The sequence below is a fragment of the Paroedura picta genome, chromosome 12 (genome assembly GCF_049243985.1).
Source record: "Paroedura picta isolate Pp20150507F chromosome 12, Ppicta_v3.0, whole genome shotgun sequence".
In the NCBI taxonomy this organism is placed as follows: Eukaryota; Metazoa; Chordata; class Lepidosauria; order Squamata; family Gekkonidae; genus Paroedura; species Paroedura picta.
Window position 1 is genome coordinate 34,423,005 of NC_135380.1, and position 15,410 is coordinate 34,438,414.

A 15,410-nucleotide genomic window follows, 5' to 3' on the forward strand; every position below is an offset into this window, starting at 1 on the left:
CTTTTCAAAACACAACATAGATCTTGCACTGGAAAAACAGAATTGTAACTCTGGAACAGTCTCCTGACTTTTGTTCATTGTTTTATGTTTGTATCAGTTGTTTACTGAAGTGTATTATAAGTATTTTGTACGACTAGTTTTATGCTATCTTGAACTTTGGAAAGGTGCGATACACATTTTAAATAAGTAAATAAATGGACTGAAGATGAGGCTCCAGTATCAATATAAAAGGATTTGATCGGTTGATAACCTACTTTCTCAAAGTTCACAAACCCATGAACCCATTAATAAAGAATCTAAAAACATACAGATCACAAAAAGAGTACAGTATATAAAATGACAATATCATAGAATCAGTGGAGAAGGATAAAAGGTTAGATTATCTCATCACAGCAAATGTTTAAAGCTCTTTCCAAAAAGGAAGGTTTTTACATAACTTCCTAAAAGTTGTATACTGGAGCGGAAAAGGAGTGTCACTCCGAGAAATCTCTTCTACCGCCTTCACAGATTAAAGACTCAAAAACGAAACCTCTGAGTTATGTTTCTCAACCCTGCCTGAACAAAAGATGATCTTCTGTAAGGAAAGGAAATTCTTTTCAGAGATTTGATTAATCATTAACTGTTAGATAAATTATCTAACAAATTCCCCAAACAGACTTGGTGGGATCCGAATATCCAAAGCTGGTTCCCCCAGTTCCTGCTACACAAGGTCCATCATGATATTCCTAGGCATTTTCTTGTTTCTGACCTTTTGTGGAAGAAGTCTGGCTCAGGAGCAAACGTAAGTGAAGGATGATTATGTTTATTGTACTGCTAAAATAGTGCAAGAATGAGGGTGCAAAATATGACAAGCTAGTTGTTAACTGGAACAAGACTGCTGAGCTATCCCGCCTGCATTTTGTTGATTCCAAACTAGTTTCTTGGTGCAACTAAATGCTGGTCTGGATTTTTTTTAAAGCAGTACGTTCCCTGTTTTCCAATAACAGCTTCTGTTTTGATCCTGTTCTTGCCTGTTGGAGATGCTATGTCAAGATTTGTTTACTATGAGATAATGGCAGTCATTCTTCAGGGTTTAGCTTCCTGCCTGGAATTTCCAGAAGACCAAGTGTCACCAGTAGATCTATGTTGTCGCTTGTCACATTGTTATCTATCTAGGTGTATGAATGCTAAGGCCTTGCTGCATACAGATTGCCATTTCACATTCCATAGGTGGAAATATATATATTGAAGGGTTGTAACATATTTCAGGAACACAATACTTTTCAAATGCATCTTTAGTGAAAAGGACAAGCACAGTCCTGGCTGTAGATCAATGTAGCAAACAAATATGGCATATCTTCTGCAATGTGAAATAAGGAGGGAGATTGACTTCAGTGGCCCATGCTATGGGAATTGGGATATGGCAACCAAGTGCCTGATTTTGTTAATGAAATGTTGTCGAGAACAGTACCTCCTGTGCAAATGATCGTGTTTGCTATTAACAGAGATGCTGTTTTGTGAACCACTGCCTAATGAGACAAAAAGCAGGGCCTTTTGGGTGGTGGTACTCTTCAAACAGATGGGCTGTGGCTGAATAGTAAAGCATCTGCTTGGTATGCAGACCCAGAGCATCTCTAGTTAAAGGGAACAGATAGTAGGTGATGTGAATGACCTTTACTTAAAAGCCCGAAGAGCTGCTGCCAGTCTGAACATACAGTAATAATGGACCAAAAAATGATAAGGCGGCTTTATGTGTTCGCCTGTTTATGTGCTGAAAGCCCCTTCGAAGTTACTTTTATTCCTATAGGGCAGTGGTCCCCAACCTTTTTATCACCATGGACTGGTCAACGCTTGACAATTTTACTGAGGCCCAGGGGGGGTAGTCTTTTGCCGAGGGACGTTGCCTGAGCCCCTGCTCCGCTTGCTTTCCCGCCGGCGCCCCTGACTTCCCACCACCAGCAGAAGCTGTGCAGTACCACACCGAGGGGGAGCCCCAGCCATGGCAGCTGCCGGAGAGCACCAAAGGTGTGCTGGTGGCAGAGTGGCAGGGCAGCCCCCCGAGGCAGCAGCTGGGGAGGAGGATGAGAAGGAGCTGCGGCCCGGTACCGACTGATCCACGAACCGGTACCGGTCTCCGGAATGGGGGTTGGGGACCACTGTTGTAGGGCACAAAACACAGGAGTAGACGCATCTTGGTGGAGATATTCTGTGGGAAAACTGCCAGGGAAATCTTTATGAAATCACCTTTACAGGTCTTTGGTTTCAGATTATAACCTCTCTCACTGTATCCAAATGCTGTTTTAATCCTGTTGTGATTTTATAGTGATTCTGTTAAACTGGTTCTATCTGTTGTGTTTTTTAAAATATTTTAATGATAGTAACTGTTTGTGTGATTTTTAAACCACCTTGAGAGTTCCCTTGGTGCCAAAAGCTTGGTAAGAACGAGTAAATACAATAAAATATATAAAATCAGAGTCCAGTAGCACCTTTAAGACCAACAAAGATTTATTTAAGGCGTGACCTTTTGAGTGCAAGCACTCTTCGTCAGACTATGAAATGACCATCATGTCATATTATCAAGTAGTCTTGAACAGCCGCATGTTCTCTGCAGGAATTGGCAAGTGACATTTTTTTGCAACATACAAAGGTTGTGATTTGCTCGCTCAGCTGATCACGACTATGTTATAGGCACAGCTATGGAAACCATCTGGAAAGCTTGAAGCATAATATGTATTTGGAAAGTATTCAATAGCTTGAATTTAGACTGAGCTGCAGTTCTTTACACTTTTTGGCATATGTTGCAATTCAACATCATGTTCTATTATTATTGTTGTTGTTGTTGTTATTGTTGTTATTATTGTTATTCGATTTATTTCCCGCCACTCCCTACAGGCTCGTGGCGGGTAACAATAGTGTTAAAATCCCCCGTTAAACCCCCCCCCCGCTAAAAGACTATAAAAAATACCCAACACGGCAGAAAATACCTCTCTCCCCTACCCAAACAAGGGCATTGGGGGATGGAGGGTAATGATGACTAATTCAAACCCCCAGGGGGGCAATGTTCTTCCTCGCCAATCCCAGCCTCAACCATAGACCTGGCGGAAGAGCTCCATTTTACAGGCCCCGCGGGATGTTGACAGCTCCCGCAGCGCCCGCAGCTTTAGGATATGTGTTGGCATTGCGGGCTTAGGCTGTTTTTGTTTTGTTTTTCTCAAGTTTGGAATGTGGACAGGTACCTGCTGTTCTCTGCATATGCCAGTAACAAGGAGGAACAAACTCAATAAAGAGATGTGAAATGCAGAATAGAGGGAAATCAAAACCATCAATTTCCCCAACAAACAACTCTTTTAAAAACCATGAAGAAGCCGAAAAAGGTCAGGGAAGTTTATCCTGCCTGTCTTAAAAATAGCTTTCACTAAAAAGCTTTCTCTCTCAAAATACACCCATTGCCTAAAAGAAGCTCTAAACATCTAGCAGACATCAATGTAGTATCTATATTAAATTGCATAGTTAAGCCTTTACAGTATTGTTCTTAGCAAAAGAAGGCTAAAGTAGATGTACCTGGGTAAAGCCCTGTTGCCATTAAGGTGACCAAATAAACATGCTTTGTATCTGCCTTAGTACCTAATTTGGAGAGTACCCATTTGGCTTCGAAGCCTATTTCCCACTGGGATAACATGGTTGCCACTTAGCATTTTACTGGTGATGTCACATGGTGTTGGAGACGAATGCTGCGAATACCATGGACAGCCAAAGTTACCAACAAGATAGTTTTAGAGAACGCAAACCAACCATGTCATTAGAAGCCAATATATTATAGCTAAAGCTCACTCTCTTTAGATGCATCATGCAGACAAACACATTAGAAAAATCATTAATGCTCGGCATGGTCAACGACAAAAGGAAACATGGTCGCCAAAGCATCCACTGGCTCAACACGATCAAAGCCGATTCAGGGATGACCATGAATCAATTAAAAGAAGCAGTCAGAGACAGGGACGCTTGGTGAAGATTTTCCCATAGAATTGGCGAGGATCAGAGACGACTAAATGGATAACATCATCATCAAGTAACATTCCCATGGAACAAAAAGAATGGGCTAGCTTTGCTGTGGAGTACGATAGCTTTTCTGTTTTAATATAAGGACATGTGTGCTTGAGTTCTGGAGGGGGTGAGTGTACAGCCTTTAAAACAGGGGTAGTCAAACTGCGGCCCTCCAGATGTCCACGGACTACAATTCCCAGAAGCCCCTGCCAGCATTTGCTGGCAGGGGCTTCTGGGAATTGTGGTCCATGGACATCTGGAGGGCCGCAGTTTGACTACCCCTGCTTTAAAAGAAAGAACCAAGAGAAAACAGTCTATGATTGGTGGCTCATTAAGAGAAGGTCTGGAAAGGCCCTTATGAAAGCTTCAGTGTTGTCCTGGTCTTACAGGTATGTCATTACTGCGCCCAAAGTGATTCGTGCAGGAGCATCTGAGAAGATGGTGGTTCAAGCCTTCGGATACGAACAAGAGTTTTTGGTGACAATATCTTTAAAAAGCTTTCCAGATAAACGGACCACTTATGCCTCGGGTCAAATCCGGCTATCTCCCGCCAATAAGTTCCAAGGCTCTGTTATTTTGACGGTATGTAGTACAGTGTGTTTCATGTGAGCTCAATTATTTTTTTTCAAAGACTAAGTCCATAACCTTATATATATTGATTGGTTTACAAGATTTATAGGCCCATCTTTCTCCTGATCATCTAAGAACCCAATGTACCTACTAATGTATAAAAACAATTTTAGAAAACAAACATTTAAAATAACTTATGAATACTGTATGCTTTCCTGCCACAGGGTATTCCCCGTTTACCTAGGCTAAGGCTCTCTGGAATGGATTTAAACTACAAGTACAACAATATAGGCTAGATATTAGGGGGAAAAATTCACAGTCAGAGTAGTTCAGCAGCGGAATAGGCTGCCTAAGGAGGTGGTGAGCTCCCCCTCACTGGCAGTCTTCAAGCAAAGGTTGGATACACACTTTTCTTGGTTGCTTTAGGATGCTTTGGGCTGATCCTGCGTTGAGCAGAGGGTTGGACTAGATGGCCTGTATGGCCCCTTCCAACTCTATGATTCTATGAATGGCTCAATTTGCTATCTCACCGGGGGGGGGGGGGGGTAGAAGCTGCCCAACATCTTCCAGAAGCTTGTTTCAGAGGCATGGGCCAGCTGCTGGAAAGGTTTGCTCCCAGGCTTTTGCCACCTGAGCTGTTAAGAAGGCTGCTGGGAAGAATGATGTCCTTTCATTAGTATCATTCCAGGAGAAGCAGTCATTCAGCTATGTGAGCCCCAGGTCATGAAGGGCTTTACGGGGAAGCACCAACACTTCAAATTAGGAGGTTACATATTGAGAAAGTTCAATGAAACACGCTGGGATTTACTTTCTGGTACAAACATGCGTATTGTGAACCGTCACGAGCCGGCTGGTCTGCGAGTTGGCAGTATAAAAATGTAATAATAAATAAATAAATAGGAGCAGTGGATTGCACAAACAGTGAATCTGTGACCCATGTAGCATGGCTGCTGCTTAACAATTAAGTCTAAATAGGGTTGTCGGCTCTGGGTTGGGAAATACCTGGAGATTTGATTTGGTGGTGGGGAGCTGGGAATGGGCAGGATTTGGGGGTGGAGAGGGGCCTCAGTGGAGTATAAAGCTATGGAGTCTACCCTCCAAAGCATTTGTTATCTGTATCTGTTTCCTGTTCCCTGTAAACTGCCCTGAGCCTTTGGGGGAGGGCGGTATAAATAAATAAACAAACAAACAAACAAATAAATTTTCTCCAAGGGAACTGATCTCTTTAGCCTGGACATAAACTAATTCCAGGGGATCACCAGGTCCCAGCTGGGGACTGGCCTCCGAAGTTCACTCTTGATATGCATATTTGAAGTTTAAACACATTAATTCTATTCCATGGCACTTTTGAATGTCACATAGCACAGGATAACTGTTAGCGTTAATGTTTCTCCCCCTTCCCAGATTCAGCCAAAGGATTTAGGAAACACAAACCCGACAAATTTAGTCACATCTGTGTATCTGGAAGCTGTTTCTCCACACTTTACAAAAGAGAAGAAAATGCATGTCACGTATGATAATGGATTTCTCTTCATTCAGACTGACAAACCTGTTTACACTCCTGATCAGTCAGGTAAACACGTCTTATTCCAATAGCTGGTGCAATAAAATGAAAGCTTGAGTTGTAAGCCAGAAAAAGTCTAGTTCAAATTTACAAGTGACCAGGCTAGGCAGCATTTCTTGATCTCAACGTAGAATTAATTTCTCTGGCCAAGCAGAGTTTGCTGGTTGAGGTGGATGGGCCAACTACCATTTTTATGTGAAGTGCTTTAATTAACTTGAACCATGCAGGGAATGAGTAAGTGTGCAAACAGAGTGTCAAACCATTAGGTGTTGCATCTGAGCCACACTGGTGTGTATGAAGTGCTTAATCTCCCCCAGTGCTTTGTACACACCAGTGATAAGGAGTGAAGTATGCTCAAAAATGGCTATACCGTATCTTCTTGTCTTACTCAGACCGTTTATGCACTGGAGGTTTCATGCCGGGCTGCAGGCTGGAGTTTTAGTCATGGCAGGTTGCCCCACCTCTTCCTGCACCCACAGAGGGAAGCATTTGGCCCAGTGCACCTCACCCGCCCCCAATCTGTGCTCCTGAATGGGAGTTACCATATACTTCTGGTATGTCCTAAGTTTGAAGTATATCGTCGCCCGTTAGCTAATTATCTGAAGAAACTGAAATTCAGCTGTGTTAATAAGAAACACTGGATTAAAATGATACTAATGTTAGGGACTCAGCAACTATTATAAAAGTAGCAAAGGTTTTTTTTTGGCAATCTTAAATGAAAATCTTTTACAATAGATTTTACATCTGGAATTGTTTGAAATTTCCATTTTATGTTTTGCAATTCTATGCCAATAAAGGTACTCTGAATCTGAATCTGCATGGGAGCTGGGGCAGTGAAGTTCCCAGTGCATAAATGGTCTCAGTCATCATACATCCCTGTGAGGCAGGTCTTTGTGTAGCTTCTACAATATCTCCATTTTTCTTGAGAGCTTTAATAATTCAGTATTTAATACCTTTTGGCAATTTTGCAGTTACACATTTACATAATCCGTTAAACTGTTCAGGGCACTCTCCCCTCTGTTCATGTGTTCCACTGTAGCCCTCCACAAGGCCTCAGCAAAATATTCTGCTGAAAACATGGCTAAAACTGGGAATATGGGATACTAGCTGAGTCCAGAACTTGCAATGGCTGTCAAGGCAGCACACTAAAGCATAAATACAAATAGGTGAAAAATTGGATATACATTTTGAATAGCACGTTCTGGTCCAAATCAGAAAATTGACCCATAAGGCATTTTCACAAGTGAACCAGCTTTCCCTTAAATCAGGCTAGAATCTAATTTCTCCCCATACCTGGTTAATTCTGGGAGGGGGAGTTACTCTTTTATAGTGCTTTTTAAAGGAGAACTGAATGTGGTAAAAAGAGGAGTATTGACCTGTGGTATTTGCCTTCAGTTTGGCTGTCCTGCTTTCATCTCCAGACAAAACTTTTGCAGGTTTCCCAAGTTGGCTTATTAGAGATGGTTGCCCAACAACAATGCTGTTTATCACCTTCGAGCCATTTCACCTGCTCCATTTTGCCAAATGGCAAGAAGTACTAGGGGTAGCACTTACCTGGTTCGATTTCCTCTGGCTGTTTCCATCCCAACAGAAGAAAAGTAGTATCCACCAGGGGTAGTCAACCTGTGGTCCTCCAGATGTCCATGGACTACAATTCCCATGAGCCCCTGCCAGCAAATGCTGGCAGGGGCTCATGGGAATTGTAGTCCATGGACATCTGGAGGACCACAGGTTGACTACCCCTGCACTAGGAGAAAGACATTAGGGGTGACGATCTGGGAAGCAGATGGGTGATCAATCACTCCTTCCCTTGCTGTGTTTTCAATGGGCTCCCCTCCCAAGAAACCCTGGCTCGATTTACATCATGGTGCAAATGTTGAGCTGCCCTAGCATTCATTCACTATAATCCACCAAAGTGGGTTAGGCTGACAGAGAGTGATCGATGAGCATCATGATTTAAAACCAGGTTTTTATTTTGTCATTCTGGATGTTATGTCCACTCTGGCATCATGTCAAAATTTGAAAAATAACACAAAATTTGCCAAAAACTTCCACTGATTTGCTTCTGACTCCATTTACTAGAATACAACATAGTTCTCTTTCGTTGCTGTTTAGAAACCTGCTGGGTGAGCCCTGTGTTGCAAAACTGGGTCCACTTGGTTATCCAAAAATATCCTCCTGTCCTTGGGTAACAAAGTTCAACAGGAGTTCATCAGGATTACAGTTACTACCTGATTTTGTCTTATCATAAATACCATTGTGGTTGACATTTATATTATATTATTTTTGCAGTGAAGGTTAGGCTGTACTCTTTAAACGAAGAACTGAGGCCGGCACGAAGGTCCGCCACGTTAACTTTTGTGGTGAGTACAACATAAGTGAGGGCAATGCTTTCCACAGCAAGGTGTGGTGTTAGTTTTTATTAGTGAAACCATATAGGTCAGGGGTAGTTAACCAGTGGTCCTCCAGATGTTCATGGACTACAATTCCCAGGAGCCCTTGCCAGCAAACACCTACCATGGACATCTGGAGGACCACAGGTTGACTACCCCTGATATAGGTTGTTGAAGAGTTCAGCTCTTGTGTCCTCTCCACACTAGGGTTGCATGAACTAGCAGTCTGCCTTCTGTAGACACGTGGAGATTTCATCTAATCTTTGTTTAAAAGAATACATAAATAGGAAGTGGGAAAACCACCACAATTTCATGGAAATTTTCTGTTATAATACTGGACAGATGGGTCCATTGTAATCTTTGCTTGCTTGTAATTGATTTGTATTGCCATTAGTGAAATCCAAGTTTCCTTAATATGCAGGCTCCTAAACCATATGAACCTAAGAGGAGTACTTAATCTGAGAGCTGAGATAGGACAGGGATTGCCTTGAAACAAACAAACAAAAGCCTTCTGATTATCCAGATATTTGATGCTCTTTCCATAAAGAACAAAAGTTGTAATGTATCATTTTGTGGCTGTCAGAGCCCCAGGTTTAAAGAGCCAGCTCCAGGTCTGAGGACATCTGTCACATACAAGATAAGTTTAATTTCTTTTCTTTTTCTATAAAGGACCCAGATGGAATAGAAGTGGACATTATAAAAGAAGATGACTTTACCGGAATTATATCATTCCCTGACTTCAAAATTCCGCCATACCCTAAGTAGATCTATTCATGTTTTCAACATTACTGGCTAAAGCCTATGTATTGCTTTGCAAATAGTTGTGTTTATTCTACTAACATAATCAATGCTTGGTTAGGTTCAAAATCTTTTGTACATCCCATGTCCAACTGAGTGGATTTAAGCATTGGCCTCATATAGGCAGTCTATTTTTACAGCTACAATAAGCCTATCTTTTAGAGCCCCCCAAAACTGGAAAGTAATGGGCATAGCATTTTTAAAAACAACCACAACAAAGCACTCTACCTGTTGGATAATCCTCTTGGAATCAGGGGCCAAATTTTGATCTTAGGAGTGAAGAAGTAAATTTCCCTGCGGAGTATGCAGGGGGACTGTCATTATCCCTCACTGGTAAAGTCATTGAGGAGTAGTGTTCTGTGAGTTTTCAAGCAAAGCAGAACAAATTTAGAGGCACCTTTAAGACCAGCAAAGTTTGATTCAAGGTATGAGTTTCTGTGTCCATGCACATTTCCTCAGTTACAATGTGAGTAAACAATAAAAACAGCCCAGATGCCAGCACGTTCCTCATAGCTAAAGGGCTATCAAAAGCTAAAGGGTTTTCATCTCAAGCCAGAGATGGCATTGTAATTCATGCACACCTGAGATGTACAATAAAATCAGAGTCCAGTAGCACCTTTAAGATCAACAAAGATTTATTCAGGGCTTGAGCTTTCGAGTGCAAGCACTCTTCATCAGTGCTTGCACTCGAAAGCTCATGCCCTGAATAAATCTTTGTTAGTCTTAAAGGTGCTACTGGACTCCGATTTTATTGTGCTACTTCAGACCAACACGGACTCTAACCTGAGATGTAGCATCACAAGGTGTGCAGTATCCCTTTTAATCCTCTAGGGGGTGCTCACAGTTTGCTTGGAGTTTCCAACCAGGGAGCACAGACCGTTTTTGCTGGAGGAACCTTTGTGGTTTTGAAAGGTGGTTTCACCACAAAGTCACCAACTTTTCTGTACTTCTTATGTGAACTGCTTAAGGGGATGGGAATTGTTAGATAAACATTCATTTATTTTATTTACTTTATTTGTTACCTGCATTTCTCACTGACATGGCAAATTACATGGTATAAAAGAATGCAATCAAATAGCATGAGATATCTTTAAAAAAAACAGGACAACAAGTCTTTAACTATGAAAATTAGGTACAACGGAAAAAGGTATTAGACATGACATGCAGTGACTGGGATTACACAACTGGAACACAGTAAGAACAGCATAATGCACGCAACAAAAAACACATAAACCAGTGGTCCCAAAATTTTCAGAGCCTGCAGGCATCTTTTGAATTCTGACACAGTGTGATGGATGCAGCTACAAAATGGCTACCTTAGGAGATGGGGCCAGCCATAAAATGGCTGCCATGGCTTACCTCTAGTCGCACAGTGAAGAGGCTTGTGTTGGGGTGGCTACTGCCGCCAAAGCAACATTTCTGAAAATCTGCACAGCCAATCACATATCTGGTGGCCAATCAAAACCCTTGCTGGGTAAAATAAGAAGAACTGGTGTTTTGTACCCTGATTTTTTTTCTACTCAAAGGAGTCTCTAAGAGGCTTACAATTGCCTTTCCTCCCTCTCTCCACCCTGTGAGGCAGGTGGGGCTGAGAGAGCTCTGAGAGGATGTGACTGGTCCAAGGTCACCCAGTTGGCTGCATGTGGAGGAATGGGAAATCAAAACCAGTTTTTTCAGCTTTTGCAGGAATGAGTACCTTTTTCATGGGTGGTCTTATTCTATAGATTTCTTATCTACATGGTGGAGGGGAGGCATAAATGGGTAATTAGATATAGGTTCACAAGCCAAAATTTGTCATGAATTTGGCCCAGTTAAGTTCAGGAGTTCAGGCTATTTAAATCTAGCCAGGGTGGTCTGCCTGTCAGCTGTTAGGTTTAAATGGCTTTGAGCCATTTAAACTATCGGTTTCACTCCCCCCTCCCAAGCAGAAGGAAGCAAAACAGACTGCTGAAATGGCTGCCAACCATTTAAATCTAACACCTTGGCAGTTCCATCCATCAGCTGCTAGGTTTAAATGGCTGACAGCCATTTCAGTGGTCCGTTTCACCCCCCTCCCTCCTTCTAAGCTGGGAGAAGTAAAACAAACTGGCCCAAAACAGCCAGTTCATTTAATGGCTTTGGGTTCCATCCGTGGGTTTGGTTCAGGAATGCACTGAATTTTCAGGTTTGTGCCCATCCCTAATTAGATATATAGAGGAAGACGGTGAAGCAGGACGCTGTATTTGCTAGCATGCTGACTAAGGGTGACTTGAGCTTAAATCCTACTATCCTATGAAGTTCTCTATGATTCATGGTTTTCTTCTACATTAAAAAAATTGTAAACATCATTTTCCTTTTATAGATATGGCACCTGGAAGATTAAAGCCCAATATCAAAAGGACTTCACGACCACGACTGAAGCAAAATTTCAAGTGAAAGAATATGGTAATGTGGATGCCATCCAAATTTTTTAGTGTTTCTAAAAACCTATGATGCTTGTAGGCTAATTCTTCTGAACAATTGAGGGGTATAGATAATATTTTCCGAGCCAGCAGCAAATTATATTCTGTTCTTTTAAAAACTTTCTCCTGATTCTATGCTTTTAAGCAGCAGCCTGAGGGTCAAATGACATTATACAGCAAAGGTATGCATTTAAACTTCAGTGATAGTTGTTTTTATTAGAAAGCAGCTTTGAGAGAGGGCTACTGTCCTCAGAGAAGGTGTGAGAGGTATGTGAATGATTAATCCTGTCATCATCCTCCATTTTCTGCTGCATCTCCTCCTCGCAATCACTGCTGGACCTGAGACCAAGAGTCAAATGTATGCAGCTGCCTTCTACTGACTCCAGCTATACGTCTATTGACTCTTTTGGTCTCAGGATCACATGATGCCTACCAGAGAGACAGCTCCTCTCCAAGTAGTCTTCCTGCACCATTGTTTGCAAATGTCTGTTTACCCTTCTAGGCATGAAGCCAGGCTCATGTGAAGAGGAGGAAAGTGCCCAGCAGGAAAAGCCACAGGGAGAGTAAAAGCCCCTTTCCCCACTGATTCTCTGTTCCACATCACACTTTTCAAGAAGAAGAGTTAATTTTTATATGCCACTTTTCTCTACCAGGAGTCTCAAAGCGGCTTACAATCACCTTCCCTTTGCTTTCCCCGCAACGGAAACTGTTTTTCTGACACTGCTTTGACATGAAAAAACGAGCATTGCTATAGGGAGGGGAATTTCCTGTCCCCAAACTCACCTGTTTAGAAATAACAATTGATTCTTCTGAATCTCTTTTTTCTCTTTTGAAAAGGGGGGGGTCTCTTTGAAGAGAAATCACTGTACCCTTTTGTAACTTAAGCCTTTGCAGTTGTTATATGTTACACACCACGGGGGGTGGTCTAGGAGGAGGAGAGAAAGTTTTGGGACGACATGGCCTACCCATTAGTATCTACAGCAGGGCTAGTCAAACTGCGGCCCTCCAGATGTCCATGGACTACAATTCCCATGAGCCCCTGCCAGTGTTTGCTGGCAGGGGCTCATGGGGATTGTAGTCCATGGACATCTGGAGGGCCACAGTTTGACTACCCCTGATCTACAGAATTAAAATGTGAAAGTTTTCAGGATTACGCTTCCTAACCCCTCCTCTCTTCGTATTTCAGTTTGATCAAATGAAATTGATTAGAAACAGGCTCCGCTTTCCTAAAAGCGTGTGTGGGGGGGAATTGTTGGATTTTAGGGAGGAATTTGGGCAAAGAGCTATTAACATTCTTATTCCTAACAATGCTGCCTTTGGGTTTAGCAGACATATTCTGTTAAATCCATGAGTTCAGAGATGAACACGGACACTGGAAGTTATTTGAGCTCCTTATTCGGACTGCAGTATGTTACAAGAAGAAACTGAACTGAACCAACCAACCTCCCACCCCCCAAACACCCCAAGTTATATACACAAGCAAATAGTGTGAGCTATTGGCCAGTTGTGGTGTAGGGTGGTAAGGCAGCAGAAATGCTGTCTGAAGCTGTCTGCCCATGAGGCTGGGAGTTCAATCCCAGCAGCCGGCTCAAGGTTGACTCAGCCTTCCATCCTTCTGAGGTCGGTAAAATGAGTACCCAGCTTGCTGGGGGGTAAACGGTCATGACTGGGGAAGGCACTGGCAAACCACCCCGTATTGAGTCTGCCATGAAAACGCAGGAGGGCGTCACCCCAAGGGTCAGACATGACGGTGCTTGCACAGGGGATACCTTTACCTTTTTATTGGTCAGTTTCAGTTTAAATGGACTGGATCTGGCTGACAGGATCTAGCCACTTGTTGGTCAATTACATTGTAAGCTACGATCCTGCTTCGGACCTCAAGCCGCGTCCTCGGCAGGTCTATTGACACAACATATTACATGTAACGAATAGGTATGTAGAAATGAAGCTGGTGGCTTATATCACCTCTCTCTTTGTAAGGAACAGTTTTAACTTTTTAACAGCATGTTAGGCTGCTGCTAAAAGCACAGGGTGGAGGTGGCAAACATAACAGTGAGTGTTCTGCAGAAAATGTGGTGCTCTTTTTATATTAGTGTCTTAAATCAACCTGTTTTTATATTTGACGTTTCAGCCATGCCAAGCTTTTCTGTCACCATAGAACCCGAAAAGAACTTCATTAGTTCTAATCAGTTTGAAAGCTTTGGGGTTGTTGTGAGAGCCAGGTAAGACTGACCAGTCAAGCCTTCCTCCTGTTCTGTTGTGCTTTTTATTCTGACAAATGCCAGCGTGCAGGGCCAGAGGTAGTCAAACTGTGGCCCTCCAGATGTCCATGGACTACAGTTCCCATGAGCCCCTGCCAGCAGTTTGCTGGAGGGCCGCAGTTTGACTACCCCTGATGTAGACCAAGAGCTGCAGCTGACATCCTCTGCAATGTTGTAATGGAAACGGGGATGTAGATGTCAGATTGCATCCCAGCTTGTTGGAAGGGTGAAATTGCTTGCCCTGGCTGATTGGCCTGTTGGCACCACTTCCTAAATCTAGTCAAGATGTCTGATTGGCTCTCCTGCAGATTTTCTTAGTGGGCAAAGCTGGCCCAGGGAAGCATAAATCAAGATGTGTTACGGGGGTAGCCATTTCCCTCTACACCAAGTTCTCATTTCACCTACAGATTTTGACTTGCAGCTTTGATGGGAACGTTAGGAGAATGAGTCACAACTCTCCCCTTGGCTCATTTAGATGTGCGCTAACTTTGTTCTTGGTTCAAGCCTCACTTGCTACTGTTTCCTAAAATGGCCCCCCCTGTCCACAGGCAAAGCAGCCCCTGTACTGTGTTATCATTTGTTGCAGGTGACAATCTCTAAATTTCGTGGGGTTTTCTCCTCCCCCTTTTTTCTTTCGTCTTACTTTCAAGGTATTTTTACAACAAGAACGTGGCCAAAGCAAATGTTTATATCCGTTTTGGAATAATTCAAGGAACCGAGAAGACCATGATGCCAAAAGCCATGAAGTTCAGCGAAGTACGTTTGAATCAAAACAAATCAGGTCAGGCCTACTCCAATTCCCACTGGAAGCACTGAGGTTTAGATCGGGGTCCAGGTTTACCCTGACAGCCATCTGGAGTCAGCATTTCCATTTTAAGCCCCTATTATCAGGAAGGGCGTGAGAAGAAAAATGCACTTTGGACTGAAATTGAGCAGACGGTGCCTCATCCCGGGAGCAGCTTCAGCTCGGCTTGCGCAGCCAAACCACATCACTAGAGGCCTTGCTGCGACAATTTTCCATGACTGATCACACACTATGCTTTAGTGGGGTTGTATGACCGTTTTAACACATTGCAAACTCTGGTTTGGGGAAAACGAGGGGCCTGGCTGCAAGCCGGTTAGAATCCCCAACTCCTTAAAATGCTGTCTTTTACCCCTAAGTATTTAAGGATAGTGGAATATGAATACTCATGACCAATAAGCACTTTACTTTTTCAAGTCAGGCCCAGAAAGGGCCCAAGTTCAACTGGCAAATACTTTTGCAGCATTCTCAGTTGTGTGAGTGATGCACAGGAGTTAAGGAGTTGCAAAACTCTCACTGGTCTTTGAACTATGAATAGCAACCTTGGGTGGGGCAGAG

General features: G+C 42.8%; 1 protein-coding gene across 1 annotated transcript in view; it reads left to right on the top strand.

The window, feature by feature from the left end:
• The first annotated feature begins 524 nt into the window (after positions 1-524).
• C5 (complement C5) overlaps positions 525-15,410 on the top strand; it is a 61,874-nt gene continuing 46,988 nt past the window's right edge. The window contains exons 1-8 of the mRNA XM_077305389.1: positions 525-781; positions 4,413-4,605; positions 5,998-6,166; positions 8,450-8,520; positions 9,220-9,311; positions 11,690-11,772; positions 13,921-14,011; positions 14,701-14,806. Coding sequence (XP_077161504.1) covers positions 717-781; positions 4,413-4,605; positions 5,998-6,166; positions 8,450-8,520; positions 9,220-9,311; positions 11,690-11,772; positions 13,921-14,011; positions 14,701-14,806 — 870 coding nt within the window. The 5' untranslated portion in view covers positions 525-716. The remainder of the gene's footprint in view (positions 782-4,412; positions 4,606-5,997; positions 6,167-8,449; positions 8,521-9,219; positions 9,312-11,689; positions 11,773-13,920; positions 14,012-14,700; positions 14,807-15,410) is intronic.